The sequence below is a fragment of the Physeter macrocephalus genome, chromosome 16, assembly GCF_002837175.3.
Source record: "Physeter macrocephalus isolate SW-GA chromosome 16, ASM283717v5, whole genome shotgun sequence".
Taxonomy (NCBI): domain Eukaryota; kingdom Metazoa; phylum Chordata; class Mammalia; order Artiodactyla; family Physeteridae; genus Physeter; species Physeter macrocephalus.
Window position 1 is genome coordinate 66,739,020 of NC_041229.1, and position 22,309 is coordinate 66,761,328.

The following is a 22,309-nucleotide window of genomic DNA, read 5'->3' on the forward strand; positions in this document are numbered from 1 at the left end:
CATTCCCTGCCTCTTTGGGGGCTTCCAAGGCCCAGAACGGAGAGACTGGAGCCCAGGGCTCTCACCTTTATCTTCTCCTGCCTCTCTCTCCCCCCTCCCATCAAACATGAGCTGCAAAGAGAATGGTGCCTCTTTATTTCCCTTTTGTCATATGTACCTTATTCCTGACACTGTTAGCAGAACTCAGCCTGATGCAAGAGACCGTGGTACCATCTCTGCTCTGGTATCCGGCCCACCGCCTAGTCCCAATGTGTTAAATAGGAAGAGCTAACAGAATTTATAGAGTCTTCTCCCAAGGCAATAATCTGGTTGACGAGACTTAAAATCTGCCTTTAAAATCCTATTTTGGGTGTCAGAAAGTCATTACTACCTGTTTCTTACTCTTTTCCTTCCTTTTATAAAAATCTTGTCTCCCTGAGGCAATTGAATGTCTCGGGCCAATTAGGAAGAAGGTCATGTACTCAGGGAGAAGCATAGTCACAGTCTGGAAACATCCTCCTAGCGGCCAGCCATAACCTCACTTGGCTGCCGCCTGGTCTCTATTCAAAGGGCTGCAATTTGTCATTAACTACAAATGAAAAAAGGATTCTCATCATTGAAATAGCTTCCACTGATGCGGATGGTTTACCTAGAAACTTTTCTCACAGATCGCTTTGCTCAGACATGTTTAGGGGAAACTGCCTTTGTGTTGTCTTGTTGGTTTCTTTTTTGTGAGGGGAGGGCAGGTTGGAGGGCTTGGCAGGACCTGGCTGGTATTAACTTCTCTTTCTCACAAAGGGGTTTTCCCTGTCACTTTATATAGAGTCTCAAGATGAAACCTGAGCTGACAGCAGCACAAAGCACCCACCTTTCTAATCTGTGACTTGGAGGGCAGGTCCTTGGTGTTAAATTCATTTCCTTGTTTTCTCCATGGAAATTAAAGGGCAGAGCAAGTCCAGAACAATCAAGAATGCCCATGCCAGAAGTCCTCCTGGGGTCAGATCTTACCTGAAGTCTAATGTGGGGGTTTTAATTTTTTATTTATTTTTGTTTGTTTGTTTTTTTTCTGTAGAGAGCCAGAAAGATGAGAATGATCTGAATGAGGAGCAAGAAATACTCACCGAGATGATGCAAGTAATTGAGCAAAGGGACAAACTGGTGGAGTCCTTAGAGGAACAACGCATAAAAGAAAAGGCTGAAGACCAGCGATTTGAAAGCTTCATATTCTCCAGGGGCTGTCAGCTGAGCAGGACATGAGGAAGCCCCACGGGGAGCAAGCCGAGGACCAGATCAGGCCAAGCACCCTTCACTCACTTCTTCTTCCTTTCACAGGATATGTCAGACCTGGAACGTAACTTATACCATGCTGCAATATTTTTAAAAGAATTTAAGATTCTCTCATATGTACTCCAGCTGCCCAAGATCCTTCCAGAGATTATAATGAAGAAAATACAAAGACTCTTTTCAAATTGGCAGTCAACTTCAGTGGGTCTCTTAAATTGGAGGTGACCATGGCAGATGATTAGCATTGTTTTCCGTAGAAAGTGACACAGAGATCAATTTTCCTGCTGCTTTCATCATTTCTCTTCCCAAATTCATTGAGTGACACATCGAAAGATTTTTAAGAAGCTGCCTTTTCATTAATATATCCATATTTGCCTTTTTTTGCATGGATGACCGGTTTCCAAATGTCAGAAAGAAGCAGCCGCAGTTTAAAGATCAGGTTAATATTTAAATTGTGTTTCCAGAGAAAGAGAAGAAACCTTGAGATTACTGATTACACAAAGCAAATAATTCATATAGCAGGTGTTAATTCAATCCAGGGTGAATTTAATTTACCAGGTGTAGTTATAAGCCTTAATATAATATACATAAGCAATGAGAGTTTAATAGAACATTTGAGCCTTAATTTTATTTTTTAAAAAAAAAAGAAGGAAAAAAGGAAATAAAACTTTGACTTCATACCAGCAGGATTGTTAGTTAACACCAAATGCTGTTGGCTTAGAAAAGCTTTTTTTTTTTCCCCCCAGAGCACTCTCCTTATTGCCACTGGAACATAGTGAAAAACGCTTCTAGAAAATGAATAATTTTGAAGCACTTTTTTGTAACTATTGGTAATGGCAAAAAGTATTATAAAACTCTTTCATTTGCTGATAAAATATTGGTGAGGTTGATGCTGCTGCTAAAAACGAACATTCTAGTGATCCAGGTGAGGGATGTTCCTCAGTGGTGGGGTCTAAACAGAGAAACGTCTCTGACACTGTCTCCAGGGGTTGCCCAGGAAATCCACGGCAAGACAAGGCCACTTCTGCCTTCAAGGTGGAGTGGGGAGCGGTGGTCCCATTTACCAAATCCCAAACTGGGTAATGGATTTTTTGATGACATTTTCCCTGTGAAAAGAAAGCTGGGAGGTGGAGTTTGTGCACTGACATGGGATTCCTGGGACACTTTGACTGTTCATAGGGGAACCAAAGAAAAGATTTTAAATGGTGATTTGTTTCATAAAGTATTTGATTGTTTTCCCTCAGTGGGATTCTTTGAGGAGTCAGTCCGTCATTGACACGAGACAGACTGAAGAACTCTCTGTTGTGTGTTTGGCCTGTCATTTCTGCAAGTGTTTAAATGTATTGTTGGGCAAATGGTGCTTTGCAACTGCCTGGAGAGCTAACTTACCTCAATATAAGTTAACCCGTAAACCACTTCTGTCTGAGATGCTGTCCGTGCACACCAATCTGGTCAGCTGAGAAGCCGGAAATTAGAAGTGTGCTTGGATTTCCTGAGTCAGCCAACATTTTGGGTGGTATTAAAACACAACCTTTCCATGGATATACCAAGTTCCAAAGGTTGTAGTTCTTTTTCTTTCTTCTCTCCTTCCTTTTTCTTTTTCTTTTCTTTTTTCTTTTAATAATCAGGTCTTCTAGTGCCTGAATTCTATTATTAGGAAATATATACGAGCATCTATTTCTCTCTCTCTCTCTCTCTCTCTCTGAAAACTGTGCCACTTAGGGCTATTTATCTATTTTTATTTATTTGTATATTTGGTGGAAATGGCTAATATGAGTTCCTCATTATTCTGGTTTTCCTGTGTTATAATTTGGAGAAGACCTATTAGCACTTAATAATCAGGTCTTCTAGTGCCTGAATTCTATTATTCGGAAATATATACGAGCATCTATTTCTCTCTCTCTCTCTCTCTCTGAAAACTGTGCCACTTAGGGCTATTTATCTATTTTTATTTATTTGTATATTTGGTGGAAATGGCTAATATGATTTCCTCATTATTCTGGTTTTCCTGTGTTATAATTTGGAGAAGACCTATTAGCACTAAGCTATTGGTATATAAGTTTTTTAATATGCAAATAACCCAGAGGTTTGGGGCAATAAGTTGTATAGTATTAAAGATTTATGGAGATAGTCAAGATAATATTTTCTGCCATCAGGCATTCAGAGGTAAGACTACAGATGCATAGGAATGTTAATTCATTTGAAGAAAGATACGTACCTTCAGTTTTCCTTCTAGAATGGGTAGGATTATTCAAGCCCAGTCACCATTTGATGCTTGCATACATTTAACAGATAATGCTCAAATGTGTAGTGTCTGGGTTGTTTTTGTGCAAAAGGATTAATTGCCACTTATTTTAATTTGTTCTATTTTGGTTTAAAAGAAAGATTCTCCCAAGAGGGCCAAGAAAGAAGGTGGTTCTTGGCCCCAGTATTCTGTTGATAGATGAGAAAAGCAATTTGTTCACTTTCTCTTCCAAAGATTATGTTCTGTGGTTTAAGGCTGAGTCTTATCTGGCCAAGTTAAAACATAAACCTCATATTTAACAGCTTTCTACTTAACACTGGCTTTCAGTTTTCCCAGTACTTAAAAACCATTTTAATGATCATTTCCAAAAGGATACAAATATTGTGGCTGTTGAACTATGTTAAATGATTTCAATAGAGAAAGTTCTAAGACCCTCAAAAGGTAAAAATATTGTACCATTTGAAGACAGTTTCTGTGTATACAGTATGGGGAGGATTATGATGAAAACAGACGGAGCCTTCACTTTCCCATAAAATAACACTTGTGATCGAGGCTGAGCCATTTAGGACTCTGAATGAGACAGAAAGCCCCAGCCTCAGGTCACATTTCATAGTCTCACACAGCTTCTAAGTTAAACCAAAAGGCTCACAATTAAAACTTCAGAATTTTACGTAAGCTGGACCAAGAGGACCGTTCTTAAACTTGCTCTCCCAAACCATTCATTTATTTATTTGTTTAATAAACATCTTCCAAATACCTGTGGGATTCAGCAACCCTGTGCTAGATGTAAGGACACAGAAAGAACATCATCCCTCCACCCGCAAGTAAATACAAAGATAAACAAGTACCACCCCCCTCACAAAAAAAAAAAAAGAACGATTTTTATTATAATCATCAACCTATTCTTCTCACATTAATCTCAAGCACAAAGACTTATCTCCCCAACTATTTGTAGTGCTTCTTTGGCAATAAAAACACAGTAAGTTCATGTTTCTAAAACTGTGAAAAATAATATCAGGTTATACTGTTTCATTTAAACCTGGACTTTGGCAGTGTTAGGCTGCTTGGAATCAGTGGAGGTTGAGGTGCAGCATATTAATTGCAACTGAGAAAGGAAGTGGCAGGTGTTTGCAGCTCTGATGGGCTGCAGTGAAATTGATGTTTTCTGCATTCTGGAGGCAGTGACGATTCAGCGATGTCTGTCTTCCCAGGAAGCAGATTTACAGGCTTTTCCTTCCAAACTGAAAATGGCAGCATGTCTCACCCAGACAGTTGATCAGAGAACTCCCTCAGCAGGGCAGAGGTGGCAGGGGGCAGCTGGGGCTGCCACATGAACGGAGAGGGTGGCAGTCATTGGATGTAGTGAGCTCAAATGTAGGAGTTTGTTGTAATAAGAAGGTCCACGTACAGGGGAGCGTGTACTATGTCACCTACTGTTTATCGTCTAACCTCACTGCTGAGTGGCTTGTGAAAGATTAATTTGCTTCAACAATCGGGAACTATTCACGTGGATTGAAATGTGTTACATGTGCACTGCTATAAATACTGAAATGAACCAAAAACAAATGGTTTTCTGTAGAAGGAATCCAAACATGTGGGTTTGGTCTGGCACCTCTGAGGGCAGCGTCCGTTTCATTTCTTTATTCCAGTGAAAGGACGTGAGCAAAGCTTTGATTTCATGTAGGAGTCTGTGAATTATCATCGGATGCCTTATTCCCACTGGGGCACCTGGCGGGACTTACCTGGACGTGAGTGGGAGGAGGAGTGAAGAAGGCTTGCCTCAGGTGTATTCTCTCAACAAAGAAAGCTGTTCTCAGAGCTGGGGAGGGGGAGAGAGGGGGCCTCTCCTGTCCCAGCTCCCATTTCTCTTACCCGGTACAACCCGGTTTTGTATTTCGTTCATGCAACAGGAATACTCCCCTCTGCACGGAGCTGGCCCCTTCCTTCAACTCACACCCTTTCAGGACTGAAGTTTTTGGTTGATTTGTTTGTTTCTGTTCTTAATCCCGGCATTGCAAATTCATGATATGTGAGCACATGATTCACCAGAATTGCCGCATCAGGTGAATCAAGTGTCTGGTCCCTATCATTTCACACTGAGTTCCCCCATTGTTCGGAAGCTCTTGTCTGCTGGTGGAATATTTGAAATGATTCCTTTTCTACATTGACTGTCAACAGAGAGTAAATATAAATGCAGATGCGAGCTCCTGTTTCACAAGCGCTGACATGCCAAGGGAAAGACCAGCCACCTTCCATGGCATTCTGCAAGTTTTCCTTGTGCCCATGCTGGGGCTCATTTGCCCACAGAGCTACTCTCACCACCCTTCAGCCTTCAGGGCAGGATTGGTAATCTGACACTCACTCCCTCTCCCAGCTCCTTTCTAGAAACTAAAAAAGCAAGACCTATGCTGTCACAGCTCCCCTGAGGAGCCCTCTGACCCTGATAATGGTAATAGATCCTGTGAATGCAGCTCACTTCACCTGCCAGGTGCTGTAATAAGCTCTGTAGGTGCATTATTCCAGTTAATCCTGAAAACAAAATCCTTAAGATAAACATTGCCCCATTTTGAGATGATGAGACGGAGACACAGAGGCCCAGGAGCTCACCTGGTAGTCCAGGTACAAAGTGGTGAAACTGGGGCTGGACCCGGACCCAGATGGCAGCCTCTAGAGCCCAGGCCCTTGACGCCAGGCCGTATGACCTCTCTCTGTGTCCCCACCCACACTTGTGCCTTGTGCTTACCTGTTCCTTCCCTTCCTTTCCTAGATCTGTTCTCATTGCCACCCTCTCCCAACACACCAGTGCCCAGCACTGCTCAGGGAAATCTGGCATTAAAAGCCCAAGCTGCCACTTTGAAGTGTTTTGTTTTTTTCCCTCTATTCTACATCTATATATACTCAAACACAGAAACAATCGTTTAAACAGTTAAATTACCTAACCTCCACAACCGTGAGGGGCCCGCGTACCGCAAAAAAAAAAAAAAAAAGAATTGGGGGGAAATGTGTGTGTGTGTGGGGGGGGGTAGTCCCCAAACCATAAGTGTGTGATTTGAAAACAAATCCATAGCTCAAGAAAAAAATCAACAAGTATAATTATTCTACACATGGTAAGCTGAGCACGACTCACTAACTCAGGGCTCAAATTCCAGCTCTGCCACTGCTCCCTGGATGATACTGAACAACTCGGTTGTGCCTCAGTGTCTTCATCTGTGAAGTGGGGCCGATCCTCTCTCCCTCCCTTCCTCTCTCCCTGCCTCCCTCCCCTCCTCCCTGCCTTGCAGGTTCCTTACAAGAGTGAGTCTGCCCTACAGAGGCTCCAATTTTAAAAATGGAAATGGCTAGCCTATAACTTTATAGTCGGGATGGCCATGGTGAATCTCAAACTGTTCAAATCCCAACAGCAGAAACGGAAAACAACACCTCAGATCTCAGCGGAACGGAAAAGAATGGGCAGTTTCCACAAGAGGAGATGTCAGCAGTAAACAAGACCAAGAAATGCACTTCTCAGAGCATTGTCACCTACCTTTTGGGACTCTCTGAGTTGGCCTCTGCTGACCAAATACCCAGCCTCTTACAGATCTTTTTGGCCAATGATTCTTCAAGTACACCTTGAAGACACTCTCTGGCCCTGGTGATTCGGTTGCATCTCACCATCAGATGTAATACTTCTAACCTTCCTCCCTAAAAGGAAACATTTAAGTATGAAAAGCCTTAATATCTTCCCCAGCAAAGATGAAAGCAGAGACTCTTGCTCCTGCAGACCACACAAGCCTGGAGGTGGGTGTGGGAAGATGGTGGATTACAACGGATTACACCCGTGACAAAGAAGACCTTGCTCCCCTGATTACCTGCCCTGGGAAGGAGTAGGGGAGACCTTGGGAATAATCTCGGCGGCCTGTGACACAGACCACACCAACAGAATCACTGGAACCCCAGGTACTCTTGCCTGGCTGAGTCTGAAGTGGCTGACAACTGCCCCTTTCTATCCTTAAAACCTTCACCCCTGCTGCTGATTGTCTGGAGGGTTCTCCAGTCCTCTGCTAAATAACAAGTAGGAGCCACTGATTTTAGTGGCTTCAACTCTACATGTAGGTGACGCTCAGCTGTCACGCTCAGGTCAAGAAATCCCCCTACTGATGTTTACAGTTCATTCCTAGGCACCTGAAGAATAGGTAAGCAGGTCACCTGTCTCTAAGAACTTGGGACACATTCCGCCATGGCTGGATCAGAGGCCATTTGAATAGCATCATCTGTGGGATCCTCAAAAACATCCCCACCCTCAGTCCACCATGTCACAAACCAAGGCTGAGTTCTGCTGACCTTCCCCCTGGCCCAATGCCTTCCCTGCTCACCTAGAGAAGCCCTTGCCCACCCACCCCTGCCCTCAGCAAGTAGGACCCCTGAAGGACATGCCCACTGGCAGCCTGGTCTTCGAAGGCCACTGCTAATATCCCAGAGTTCCTGAGGGGGTTGTGCAATAAGAGTTCTCACTTAAGGCTCTGAGTCCAGAACCATTTCGTTTCACACATTCTCTTCATCCCGTGCGCATACGTTGCTTTCAGTGAATAAAGAGGTCTCCAAGAGGCTCTGTCTAGCTTCGCTCCACATCCCCTGATCCCGCTGCTTTGATGTGGTCAAACAACCTCCAATGACTGATTGGGATCCAGACCCTTTGTAAAACCCTCTTCATGATCTGCAGGCGCCTCCCATATTGTCCCTTAGATGGTATATCAGTTTCCTGGGGCTGCTGTAACAGCACCAGAAACTGGATGGCTTAAAACAACAGAAATTTATTCTCTCACAGTTCTGGAGGCCAGAAGTCCAAAATGAAGGTGACTTCCAGGCAATACTTCCTCTCAAGCCCCTAGGGGAGGGTATTTTCTGGTCTCTTCCAGCTTTTGGTGGCCCCAGGCATTCCTTGGCTGTGACAGCACAATTCCAGTGGGCCTCTTCCTCCCATGTGTTTTCACATCATCTTTCCTCTGTGCGTGTCAGAGTCTTAAATTCCATCCTCTCCTAACGACACTGGTCTTACTGGATTAGGTGCCCACCTAGTATGACCTAACATGCTATTTTAACATAACTAGTTACATCTGCAGTGACTCCACTTCCAAATAACGTCATATTCTAAGGTTCTAGGGGTTAGGACTTCAACCTGTCTTTTTTAGGGGACACAATTCGACCCATAACATATGGTATTCACAGTTGGGGAATGTGAAGCTTTCCCCAGTGAAAGCCTCTTCCAGTTTGAATTTTACCTTAATTTGATTTGAGATGCTTAGTTTACCTCTATCCTGTGTTTTTAACCTACACACAAAAAAGGAACACAGCAAAATAGAACAGAATGCAAAAGACAAGTTGCCTTAAATATGACAGCTATAAACACAATTTACTAAATCTGTCTGAATGGAACACACAGACTCCAATTATCTCTCCAGTATCTTAGTAGTTACTCTTTTACTATTCTTTTAATGGTTACCCTAGAGGTTGCAACATGATTCCTTGATTTATCAAAGTCCAGTATAAATTGTTACTTTTACTTCTTCACAGATAATGCCTGGATCTTAGAACTTAACTTCATTTACTCCCCAATTTAAATGCTTTTGCTTTTGTGCATTTTAATTTGATTTATATATTTTCAAACCCTGTAAGACATTATTATTGTCATTTTATACAGTTAATATTCTTTTAGCTGCATCTATATATTTACCCTTTTATTTGTTCTTTCTTCTTCCATCTGGAACAATTTTCCTTCTGCCATCCACTTTAGTATTTCCTTTTGTTTGGATCTGCTATTTATTAATAATTTTTCTCAGTTGTGTTTTTTTTTTAAACTGAAAATGCCTTCTTTTCTCTTTGTCTACTAGAGTGAAATCTTTTGGAGTCCTACACCAAAGCAATGGGGCCTTACTAGAGGCCCCCAGTTTGGTGCCACCTGAACTTTTGTCTGTCTACCCTTGTGAGGCTGGCAACTGCCCTGCTCAACCTCTTCAGCTGCTGCCTCTGAAATTGGCAGGTGCCGCTAGGGGGAAAGTAGTCCCAAGTGACCGGCTCACCTCTCTGGGTTTCCTCCTTCTCCTAGATCTTGGCCCTGTAATTTCCGTCAGCTTTCCAGTGCTCTCAAACAGATTTAGTTTACATTTTGTCCAGCTTTTCCAGCTGTTCTCAGTGGGAGGCTTGGCCTGTATCGCATAGTATGATGGTCTGAGAAGCTGAACATCCAATTCCCATCTACTGTTAGGAGGACTCCCAGAAGCTGTCATATAACACTTTTGCTTACATCTCATTGGTTGAAATTTAGTCATGTACTCACACCTAGCAGGGAAATATAGTCTTTATTCTGAAGGACTATAATCCTAGCTGAAAACTGTAGATTCTATGACTCTTTGGCAAAACAGATTCTAAAGGCTATAGTATTATTCTCTCGGTTATTTGCTGTGTGATCTGAAACAAGTTTAAACTCTCCAAATTTCAAGTTATTCATCTATGTAATGGAGGTAATGATAATATCGTATGAGTCTCAAATGGGATACTAATAACGAATATTTATTGAACTAAGACTTGTTATCTGCTGGGCACTGAGCTGAGTAGTTTATATATACTAACTCTCTTGATCGTCCCAATAAGCTTATGAGGAGAGAACTCATTTTGATGAGAAAACTGAGGCACAGAGAGGTTAAATTATACAGATATTTGGCTCCTGAATGGCAATTTGAACCCCAGACCTTCACCATGACATGGTCCTACCTTGTAAATCACAAAGCCCTACCTGATGAAACTGCTGAGGGGACCAGAATAGGAACAATGCTGGGTGGCTGAGCGCTGCACGTGCTTAGCTAGAAAAATGGTCCTCTAAGGGAAGGTCTCGGAGGACAGAACTACCCTAGTTTGAGTGGATTTTTGAGTGATGTGGGCCACTGGTCATCGGTTTCATCTTACTCTAGGGTTAGATGATCAGAACAGCTCAGAAGTTAAACATGGGAGTTGGAGAAGGAGACCATAGAGATAAAGGGGACCCTACAGAGCATGCAATCCCATGGCTTCATTTTAAAAAATCAGTCATTTTTGTGATAAGTGTGTAAATTTTTATTGAAGTACAATATACTTACAGAAAACTGCTCAAATTATTAAGTAAACACTCCATGAATTTTCAAAGTAAATACACCCATGTAACCAGCACCCGGATCAAGAAACAACATCACCAGCTCCAGTAGCCTCTCTCATACCTTCCCCCCTCCCAAGCCTAATCATTTTCATGACTCTAACATCAGAGACTAGTTTTGCCTGTTTTTTGAACTTTATATGAATAGAATGATACAGCATATGCTCTTTTGTGTCTGAATTTTTTTTCACTCAACATTATATTGTGAAGGACATTCCTATTGCTTCTGCAGTTGCAAACTGTTCATTCTCATCGCTGTATAACATTACATTGTGTGACTATCCCAATTTACCTATCAATTCAACTGTTAATAGGCATTTGAATGATGCTGCTATGAATCTTCTAGAACGTGTATACGGGTACACAAATGTACTCATTCTGTTGGGTATAACCTAGATTGAAACTGTCGATCATAAGAGAAGTGGGATGTTCAGTTAGTAGGAACTACCTTGGTTTCACTTTATTGATGATGGAAATGAAAGTACAGAAAGGGCAGATATTTGTCCAAGGTCATCTAGCCACTGAGCTAGGACTGGAATCTGAGTTACTCTCTCTCCCAGGACAGTTTGCTTAGGTATACATTTCGAAGAGAGACGGGCCTAGAGAGTCAGCAGTCTCACAGCAACACACATGTAACTTATGAGGCTGTCCTTATCATGTAACACCTGGGTAAGATGAAGCCAATGACCAAGCATGAGAGCGGCAGCTGGTCAGTGGGGCCATGATTGTAAATATCAATTTAGATTAGAGGGAGCTGGCGCAGGTTCTTCTTTGCATCTTATCAATGAACAGCCTGCAGCGTGTGTCCCTGGTTAAGCTAGATTTAGATTCTGTCTTCTTCAATGCCAGGCCCCATGCAAGGTGCTTTCCAATATATTATGTCATTTAACCTTTGAACAAACACCCGATCAATTCATATCCATATGGACTATAAAAGCATAATATCAAAAGAGAGTATATAAAAATCTGTAAGCAAACCAGAGCAAGTTAGAACAGTGCTTTCAAACGATCTATGGTGAAGGTCCAATCCATCGCAGATCAATATTTTTGTAAAATACAATAAAAAAGAATAAATATAAAATTGCACTGTTAAATTGTAGAAAAGTTTCTAAACACTCTAGTTTCTATATTTAGATCATCAAGGACTAACAGCAGTTTGCAGACAATACTGGTTTTCAGACTACACTTTGAATAGCACTGATTTATAATTCACCATCCATTCCACTTGGCCTTTCAAGAGAGATTGATAATTATCTAAGAGGCAGAAAAGTTTGAATAACAAGACATCTGCATAATTCTGAGACCTTAGAATCCATTCATACCCATGTAGGTTACTGTCACCTTAACGGGACTTTACCAGTCCCCTGTCTTTATCAACATAACTTCAACTATTCAAAAAAACTCTTGCATAGAAAGATGAAAGTTACAAATAACTTTATTGTTCAAGAACTTCCCCCCCAAATCTCATTGAAATGAACATAAAACACTTAAACTTTTCAACAGATAACACTAAAGACTATTTACCCTCCAAGACTCTTTGAAAATCTTGCCTTGGGTCCACCAATCCTAACCTAGTATATTACAATCCTTAACCAAAGTTAATCAAGCACTACCCCCACTGAAAGACCCGCCTTAAACCAGATTCCAAAACCTTATAAATATCCCTGCTGTGCTCTCCCCTAGTCCAAGATGCTGCCAAGACTCTGCCAAGGCAGGACTCTCCTTACCATGGTGTACAATAAACTCAGCTTTGCCTTCTCTGCACCTTATTTTGCTGGTAGTTCCTGGGAGCTGGCATCCAACAATCAAGCCTTTGTTTGTTCCTCCATTTAGTCTTGCTCAGTCATTTTCAAACTTTAATATGCATAAAAATTACCAAAGAGGATTGTAGATGCAAAAGCATGCATGAGCAGTTTAAGAGATCTCCATGTATAAATTTGACCATGTCGTATTTAGAACCTAAGCCCTGCATACCGAGATCAGCAATTGGTGAAGAATAGAGGACCACGGAACGTTAGAGCTGGAAGTGGTTCTAGGTGCCCAAACATCAGTGCATGAATCAGCTACATCAAAATCACCTGATGTAATTAATCCCTGTTAAAAAATACCTATCCCTTGGTTTCACTTCAGATGTACTGAATCAGAATTTCTAGAGACTGGGCGCATGAATGTAACAAACTCCCTAAGGGATTGTGAAGCACAATCAGGTTTGAGAACCATTATGCTCTCCCACCACTTCGTTCTGTAGATGAAGAAACAGAGACTCAGAAATGGGAGTAAACTTGTCCAAGATCACACAGCTCAATCACACAGCTATTGAGCTGTGTGTCTCATGATTCCCCGATAAGAGTTCCGAGAGTGGAGATCAGATTTTGGACATATCCTTATGTATAAAATATCCTGAACAAGAATTGTGAATTATATAATCAAAACAGGATTTTACTTTGACATTTCAACATGTCTTTAAGGTTTATCAGGGTGGTGGTGTGGGAGCGGGTGGTTATTGTAATCTCCTGCGTGAAAATTCTAGCAGTTGTTGTGAGTTCTCTGCTTTCTACTAGGTAAGAGGAAACAGCTAAAGCATAACTTTCAAAAAGGTAAAATTACGACTTTTAAGCAAAGACAAGATGAACACATATCTGCTGAGAATCTATTGACCACCTTGTTAAATTTATGTTCTCAGGAATCGTTGCTTGTTAGTTGGCTGACTGGCTCAAGTAAAGGTGGATGGGTTATTACAAGGCTTTAGGAACATGTCCTAGGAAGGAAGCACAGCTGGCCCTCATGAGAACTACAGGTAGGCCCTCAGAAGAGGTTCTAGGTCCAGGCAGCTACTCCCATGGTTGTTCATTACTCAGACCACAAGGCTTCTTGAGCACACTTCGTTGCTCCATTGTTTTGTTTCTCTACTCATCGGCAGTCCTGTGGCTAAAAATGGATGCCCCCAGTCTTGAGTCTGCATTATCATCACTAAGTGCTGGACTTCTGACAACTGTCTCTAGCTTAGATTCTTGATGGAGACTATCTGATTGGCTGCTCTCCAGTCAAGCATTAGGGCCCTTTGGGTCAGGTGATCACTCAGGGTCAATCAGCTGTAGCTACTTGGAGGAAACACAGTTGCCAAGGGGTTGTGTGAGTGTGTGTGTGTGTGAAAAAGAGAGAGACCCAGAGACAGCCAGGGGAGCCCAAGGGAGAACCTCAAGTGGCCAAGCACAGTAAAACATGCCTTTTAATCATTTCCAGCATGAGTCCTTGAAATGCTGGCTTTTGTGTCACTCCCCTGTAATCCCCAATGAGCCTGGTTGTCACTCTGTTGCTTTTATTTAGGCAAGATAAGTTGGGAGCGGGGGAGGGGTGGGGAGGCGGTTCTCACAGGAGCGATGGCTGTACCTTCCCATTCATGCTTCCACCTACATTTGGGATCCTCCTTTGTACAAGCCATTGAGCTGCTAGAAACACAGATGTCTCTAGGTGTTGGCCTGTGCTCATGAACTTCAAACTTCTCACTCTTGGATGGGGGTGAAGAGGAGGTTGACAGTCATGGATAGTGCAGGAACAGCTGGATGTGTCCAGCTGGTGGGGCCCGAACACATTTTGGTTCCCTCTATTTCTTCCTGAGCAGGCTCACTCTCTTTCATGGGCACAAGACACGGGCCTAATAACTACAGTTAGAAATGCAGGGGAGGAGCGAGCTCCTCACCCAGCAGCCGGGCCAAATCAGCGGGAGACAGAGTAGCAGGTGGGTTCAGTTCAGCAATCACTGAACCCCGGGTTGGAGCGAGGAACTCTGCTGAGTGCGGAGCCGGGGCAAGTGCGGCCTCCAGGCTCCAGGGCTCCCAGGCTGAGAAGGTCACACACACCGAAACAGGTAAGGCCGCACGTCCTGCAAGGGGCAGATCTGGGGCATCCTCCCTGCTCCGGGCAGCGGCGGGGCGCGGGCCCCGAGCGCGCAGCTCCTTTCAGGGCGGAGGGCGGCGCGAGGGAGGGAGAGAGGGAAGGGAAAGGCGAGCGTGAGCTGCCTCAAATGCTTGGAATAATTCCGCTTCCGTTTGGAAAGCCGCAGCCTCAGTCCCGCCGCGCCCGCCGCGTCCGCCCGGCGCCCGCTCCGCGTCCCGACCGGCCCGCGGCTGCCCGCTTCGTCGCCATGGCCACCTCCCCGCAGAAGTCGCCGTCTGTCCCCAAGTCCCCCACTCCCAAGTCGCCCCCGTCCCGGAAGAAAGATGACTCCTTCTTGGGGAAACTCGGAGGAACTCTGGCCCGGAGGAAGAAAGCCAAGGAGGGTGAGTGCGGCCCGGGCCGGCGAGCGGCCGGGCGGGGGGCCGAGGGGCCGGGGCTCCTCGGGCAGGGCGGGAGCGCGCCGCGGGTGCCCGGCGCCGGGGAGGGGGGCGCGCGGCGGTGCGGGCGCGCGCTGCCCGGGAATGTCTCACGGGGCCGGGCCTCGCTGCAGCCCTGCTCTGGGTCGCCCGGGCGCTGCCCTCCTGGGCCCCGCGGCGATCGGGTGTGGCTACTCGGGCCTGGAATCAGGCGACGCCCGCGCTGGGCCGGGGGCCGAGGAGGCGGCCGGGCCCGCCAGCCCGGAGGCGGCGTCCTCCCCTGGGCCCCAAGTCCCCGCCTTCTCCGCGCCGAAGGCTGGCAGTTTCCAAGTTTCTTCTGAAACTTTTCTGGGCGCCGTCACTCTCACTCTTTGCCTTCATTGGTCTTTGAAATCAGATCATTTCCTAGACCTGCTGAAGTGTACATTAGCAGCCTTGGCCTCTGGATCTCTCGTCCATCCCCAGGGCCCAGCAGGGCTCTATTAATGTGTAGATCAACACCAAACGTTTGTCGAACGAATGAGTGGAGAGGTGGCTGTCTTAGCGGTCCTGCCTTGTGATAAATGATAAACTCGCACCCAAGGAGAAAACCTCGATTAGACACACACACTTGTAGCATCCTAGGCTCTGATCTGACCCGTCTGTGAACTCAAGAGTTAAGGGCTCTCGCAAAAACCATTTCCTTTTTCTCACCAGGGTGAATTGAGGTGATCTTATTTTTTTTTCCAGGACAGTTTACATGTAAAATATTTTGTCCCATGGGCAGATTTTGCATCCTTTTTTTTAAAATTGAAGTATAGTTGATTTACAATATTGTGTTTGTTTCAGGTGTACTGCATAGCGATTCAGTATTTTTTGCAGATTATTACAAGATCATGGGTATAATTCCCTGTGCTATACAGTATATCCTTGTTGCTTATCTACTTTATATATAATAGTTTGTATCTGTAATCTCACACCCCTAACTTGTCTCTCCCCGATTCTCTCTTTCCTTCGCTAACCACAAGTTTGTTTTCTATATCTGTGAGTCTGTTTCTGTTTTGCACATACATTCATTTGTATTATTTTTTAGGTTCCACATATAAGTGATATCATATAGTATTTGCCTTTGTCTGGCTTAATTCACTAAACCTAATATTCTCTAGGTCCATCCATGTTGCTGCAAATGGCAGTGTTTCATTCTTTTTTATGGCTGAGTAGTATTCCACTGTGTATATATATACCATAGCTTCTTTATCCATTCATCTGTCAATGGGCAGTTAAGATGCTTCCATATCTTGGCTATTGGAAATAGTACTGCTATGAACACTGGGGTGCATGTATCTTTTCGAAGTAGCGTTTTGTCTGGATATCCTCACGTGCATTCTCTATGTCTGCATCTTTATTCCTGTCCTGCCCCTAGGTTCATCAGAACCATTTTTTTTTTTAGATTCCATATATATGTGTTAGCATACGGTATTTGTTTTTCTCTTACACCACATCTTATTAATCCCGTCATCTATTGATAGGCACTTGGGTTGCTTCCTCATCTTGGCTATCGTAAATAGTGCTGCTATGAACATTGGGGTACATGTATCTTTTTGAATTAGAGTTTTCATCTTTTCCAGATATATACCCAGGAGTGGAATTGCTGGGTCATATGGTAGTTCTATTTTTAGTTTTTTAAGGAACCTCCGTACTGTTTTCCAAAGTGGCTGCACCAATTTACATTCCTATCAACAGTAGACAAGGGTTCCCTTTTCTTCACATCCTCTCCACCATTTATTTGTAGCATTCTGATTTTTCTTTTGAATAATGGGGTGACAGTCGGAAAAAGGTCTAGTGACTGGTGTATAGGTAGAAGAGGCTTAGTTAAAAAAATTTTTATTTTCATAGACCAGTGGTTTGGGAAAAAACATTTTTAAGTTTGTGATAATGATATGTAAAATAAGTTTCATGTTCCTGAGTTATCTTAAAGCATGAAAAAGAACTCAGTGTTAAGAATTATCACACTTGATACAAAGAACTAGACTTCTATTCTCTATATTGAATTGAGAAGCAGCAAAACATATCGCCCCAAATGTCCCCACCCTCCCCCCAGCGTGCTTATTTCGGAAAACCGGTGTGTGAGTAGTGTGTAGTTGGTAACAAATTGTGAAACCCTGGATTGGAGAGTCTTTTCCTAGGTATCCCTGTAACTTTTTCCTACAGTGTTCCCGATATGGGCTCTCCAGCTTGAGACTGGGCAACTCAGAATTACTGAAGCTCATGACCTACCAGAAGTGCTCACCCGACTTTGCCAACTCTTTAGATAAGTTTACTTTACATTGAGTCTCTCTGTATGTACTACTCTTCTGTTCATGCAGCCAGGAGAATGAGTGGGATGGTGGCTCTTCACTTTCTCCAGCGGACCAGCCTGTTTTGTGGAGTCCCTTGATCAGTCCAAACATCCTCTGTTCCTGTAGCTGGTCCTCAGAGATGAGCTTCATGGCCCCCTGGTATCCTATCTTTTCAGTTTCAGTCAGGGTCCCTGTAAGAAACAGAAAGGCACATTAGTTGGGATTTTAAAAATAATGTGGTGAAGGGACTATTTACAGAGGTGTGGGCAGGGTGAAGCGAACCCAGAAGGATGCTGAGACACCTAGGAGCTACCACCAAGGGGAAGCCATTACCACCCCTAGGCCTGAAGGGGTGGGGAGCAAACCGCAACCCACTGAGAGCTGGGGCTATGGAAGGGGTGCTGCCTGATAGGAACTGTAGCTGTAGAGGGACACAGCCACTGTCGGAAATGTGGAGATGGAGCAGGGAGACAGTGGCGCAAGAGATACTTGCATGTTCTCTCTCTTCTTGCCCTTGAACCTCTTTCTGGTTCTTCCCATTGGCCAGACCCCGTGGGAAGTCACCAGGGCAAGGGAATCTGGGTGATGCAATACGTCGGGGTCAGCTCCCTCAGGGCGCAGAGCAGTGCAGAGAGTAGATCATAGTGGGAGTGTTGAGAAACGGAGAATAACTAGCAGACTCTCAAAGTGAGCTGCCCAGAAGTCAACATAGTATGGTGGTAGTCCGGTCCATTAGGACAGAGCTGTCACCTCCTTTGTTCTAGCATAGATACCACATTCTATTAATGCAGCTGAGGCTGCTTTTCTTTATTCTGCCAGCAACATCAGAGCTATCTCTGAGCTTGTTACCAGCTTACTCAAAGACATTTTAATGTTTGTTGCTCCTAAATCATTCCCTTCCCTACCTTGGATTGGCTCATTTGGGTTTTTGAAACCAAGTGCAAGACCTTATTTTTATCCTTGTTATAGTGCTTAACTGTTCAGTCCTGATTCTGTTATTCAGTCTATTAGCTAATCCAGGGGATGTAAGGGGGTGAATGGAAGAGCATGTGCTTCTTCTAAAGGGATGCCTTCACCCAGCTATAGCCGCTTGCTGCTACACGGGGTGGTCCTGCAAAGTCAAAGAAGGCACTGGGGTTGGTCTGAAATGACCTGCTCTTGGCGAGCACGTGCTGGATCTCAGTGATCGGTGCTTTCCCTGTCAAGGGCCCACTAACCATCTCTTCAGTAACGATAAGGCTAGGTCTTGCTCTGGATCCTGCATAAACTCACAGCTCTGTGCTTTGCAGAGACTGCCTTCTTCCATGTTCCCCCTAGTGTTCTGGAACCTCCCATTCTTCATGATTCCTCAAGATCATGGACGTTGGTCTATCCACAAATTACCCCAGTGCTTTGGCGTAGAATTCTCCTGGGCCCAAGGACTCCCATTCATTCACTTGAAACTTGTTGTGTCTCACAGTCGGATACAGGTTAGAATATTTAGGTCAATAATTTCATATTAAAAGTATGTTTTCCTAAGAATACCTACTAACATATATCATAGAATGACTGGAAGTCTCATAAGAATATAGTAAAACTAATGATCACTCCTGTGTTTCATAAGAAAAAATAGCATGAGGGAGGCAAGAGAGAATAGAGGCTAAAAACATGGTCTTTGGGACCAGACATATTTGGGTTTGATTTCTGGTCTGGCTCTTTATTTATTGCTATGACTTAGGACAAGTTCCTCAATGCTTCGAAACCTCTGTTTCTTCATCTATAAAATGGGAATAAAAATTCCTTCCTTACATGGAGGTTGTGAGGCTTAAATGAGACAAAGCATGGCACAAATAATGGAAGCTATTAAAATTGACAGCTCAGTTTTAAGTAGTCTTTAAAATTTGAAATCGTCTTTTCATCATGGACTGCAAGAAGATTCCACAGGTTCTGCAGAAAGCTTCACACGACGGTATGAAGCCTGTGTAGCACTATTTTGGTCCTTTAGAAATTAGGGATCTTTCTTTGCAAGTCAGATCATCCTGTTTCCCCAGATGTCACATTTCAGCATTTAAAAATATCTGGTCCCATTCTCATGAGTTGTACCTAGGTAGCTTTTGTTTTTCCTCTGTGGATCTTCTCGTTTTGGGTTTCCAGTCCCCGTTTATGCTGTGTAGTTCTTAGACTAGCCTTTCAGAGTCTACTCGCCAAAGGGCCACTTTTCACCTGCCTTCCTCCAAATCTGTCCTCACGACTTGCTCTCTCCAGGAATGCCATCTTGAATTGTATCTCCCAGCTGAAGGGGCCCTAAATTAGGCCTGCAGCAATGGTTATGCCTATATTTTAACCACTTATTTATTATCCCTCAGAGTTTTTACATTTTGTCTGGTGCCCAAAGTGTACCATTTTGGTTCTCATTGGCTGTCCCGTGTAACTGGGGGAAATCCCCAAATTCTGCAATAGATTATGGTTTCTAGAGTGAGCCGAAGCCTCAGCATTGCTGAGCAATCCTTCTCTCCTAATCAGCTTGCATCTTCATTTTCCAAAGTGCCATGTTGAAACCCTTGTCACTCAAGCTCTTCCCCAGACCTTGAGATAGAAAATTAAGTGCCAGGTATGAACTTGTTCAAATTTTCTTCACCCTCCCCCACCCGCCAGTCCCATCTGTATCTACACCTGTCCTTTCCTGTTCCCTCCCTCTCTTAGTCCCCTCCCAGGAGGTCCTTTCTTCCCCTGCTCATGAGGCCCTTCACTTCCACTTCTTCCCAGACTTGGCATAGCCATATCCTTTTTCTCTTATCCCCAGTCTTTTTCACGCTGCTCTAGCACCTTAACATCTGCAAATATGCTTGAGTCTTTGCCGTTTGTAGACACTCCCGATGCTGGTTTCCTCCTAGTTGCTCACCAGAGGCCTTGGAAAAGTTGTCTGCACTGGCTTCCCCTTTCTGAGCTCCTAGTCACTTGCTGATCCGCTATTCCCATTCTTTCACCAATTATTCATTGAGTTGCCTGCCATGTGCCAGGCACTGTGTTAGGTGCTGGGATATGGCAGGGAAAAAGCAGACAAACATCCCTGCCTTCATGAGCTTGCCTTCTAGTAGAAAAGACAGATCACAAACAAGATAAATTGGTAAAATGTACGTATTGTATTAGAGTAGTGATAAGTGCTCTAGAGCGAAATAAAGCAGGGAAAGGGGAAATGGAGTGTTGTGGAGTGAGGGAGGAGGGATGGTTGGCAGTTTTAAATAGGGTGGCAAGGGCTTCCCCGGTGGCGCAGTGGTTGAGAGTCCGCCTGCCGATGCAGGGGACACGGGTTCGTGACCCGGTCCGGGAGGATCCCACGTGCAGCGGAGCGGCTGGGCCCGTGAGCCATGGCCGCTGAGCCTGCGCGTCCGGAGCCTGTGCTCCGCAAAGGGAGAGGCCACAACAGTGAGAGGCCCGCGTAACGCAAAAAAAAAATTTTTTAAATAAAAAACAAATAGTGTGGCAAGAGAAGGCCTCACCGAGAAGGGTTTACTTGGCTAAGGTCCTGAGGAAGTGAGGGAGCACAGTATGTGTATCTTGGAGAAGAACACTTCAGGCAGAGGAAATGGCAGATTCAAAGACCCTGAGGCGGGAGTGGGCCTGGTGTCTTGAGGACAACTGTGGAAGGTGGTGAGATCTCAGGGGTAATTAGAGTGAGGGGACAGCTGTGGAGTGTTCTGGAGGCCATCGTAAGCCTCGGGCCTTTCCTCAGAGTGACGCGGGAAGTTTTGTGCCGAGGAATAATATGATCACGCTTGCTCTGATGGTGGTAAGTGGCTGAGGGGTGCAGGAGTGGAAACAGGGAGGTGAGTTAGGAGGCCACTGTAATGATCCCGGCGAGAGACGGAGGTGGTCTGGCACTGGGCAGTACCAGTGGAGGGGTGAGCGTGCAGTTCTGGATATAGTTTGAAGATATAGTGGATCTGTTGAAAGATTGGATTGAAGGTGAGAGAGTAGAATCAAGAGGACTCCAGGGTTTGGGTTTGAACAAACCCAAAGATGGAATTGACGTTAACTGAGTTGGAGAATTCTACAGGAAGAGCTGATGTGGGGAGAAAAAGCAGGACTCTCTTTTGGACCTGTTTACTTAGAGGTGCCTCCTGGACTTCCCAGGAGCCATATTGAGTTCGCAGTTGGTTCTAGGAATCTAGCTCACGGGAGGGTTCTGGGCTGGAGACACCTCTGTATGTAGGTGTACTTAAAGCCATGAAACTGAAGGAGATCATCAAGGGAAGAGTATAGGACGTAGAAGAGGTCCATGGACTTTCCCACATTTAGAAGTTGGGAGATGAGGAGGAACCAGCGAGAGAGGCTGGAAAGGAGTGACCAGTGTGATAGGAGGGGGACTGGGAGAGTGTGGACTCCTGGAAGTCGATTGAAGAATTTATTCTGTTCCCAAGATTTACACTTCACTGGCCAAATTCTCCAGAATCCAGTCTCCTTTTCCATCCTCACTCCACTTGGGCTCTTGGTGGCGTTCGTATTATACAAGTTTTTCTTTTTATAAATAAATAAATAAATAAATAAATTTATTTATTTATTTATGGCTGCGTTGGGTCTTCATTGCTGCGCGTGGGCTTTCTCTAGTTGCAGCGAATGGGGGCTACTCTTCGTAGTGGTGCACGGGCTTCTCATTGCGGTGGCTTCTCTTTGTTGCAGAGCATGGGCTCTAGGCGTGCGGGCTCAGTAGTTGTGGCTCGTGGGCTCTAGAGCACAGGCTCAGTAGTTGTGGCAGATGGGCTTAGTTGCTCCATGGCATGTGGGTTCTTCCCAGACCAGGGATCGAACCCATGTTCCCTGCATTGGCAGCCAGATTCTTAACCACTGTGCCACCAGGGAAGTCCCTCAACTTTTTCTTTTCCTTAAAATTCTCTTCTCCCTTGATCTTATCCACACTGAATTGTTCCCTGTGTCTTTATTTTTTTCGGACTCCTTCTTTTTTTTTTTTTTTTTTTTTTTGTGGTATGCGGGCCTTCCCCTGCTGCCGCCTCTCCCGTTGCGGGGCACG

General features: G+C 44.4%; 2 protein-coding genes across 3 annotated transcripts in view; both read left to right on the forward strand.

Annotated features, from left to right (window-relative positions):
• MICAL2 (microtubule associated monooxygenase, calponin and LIM domain containing 2) overlaps positions 1 to 1,672 on the forward strand; it is a 173,129-nt gene extending 171,457 nt beyond the window's left edge. For both annotated transcript variants that reach the window (XM_055091527.1, XM_055091528.1), the window contains exon 35: positions 1,052 to 1,672. In XM_055091527.1, the coding sequence (XP_054947502.1) occupies positions 1,052 to 1,236 (185 nt within the window). In that variant the 3' untranslated portion in view covers positions 1,237 to 1,672. The remainder of the gene's footprint in view (positions 1 to 1,051) is intronic.
• A 13,060-nt stretch (positions 1,673 to 14,732) lies between these two features.
• Positions 14,733 to 22,309, forward strand: part of PARVA (parvin alpha) — a 191,151-nt gene continuing 183,574 nt past the window's right edge. The window contains exon 1 of the mRNA XM_024119104.3: positions 14,733 to 14,950. Within this exon, the coding sequence (XP_023974872.1) occupies positions 14,815 to 14,950 (136 nt within the window). The 5' untranslated portion in view covers positions 14,733 to 14,814. The remainder of the gene's footprint in view (positions 14,951 to 22,309) is intronic.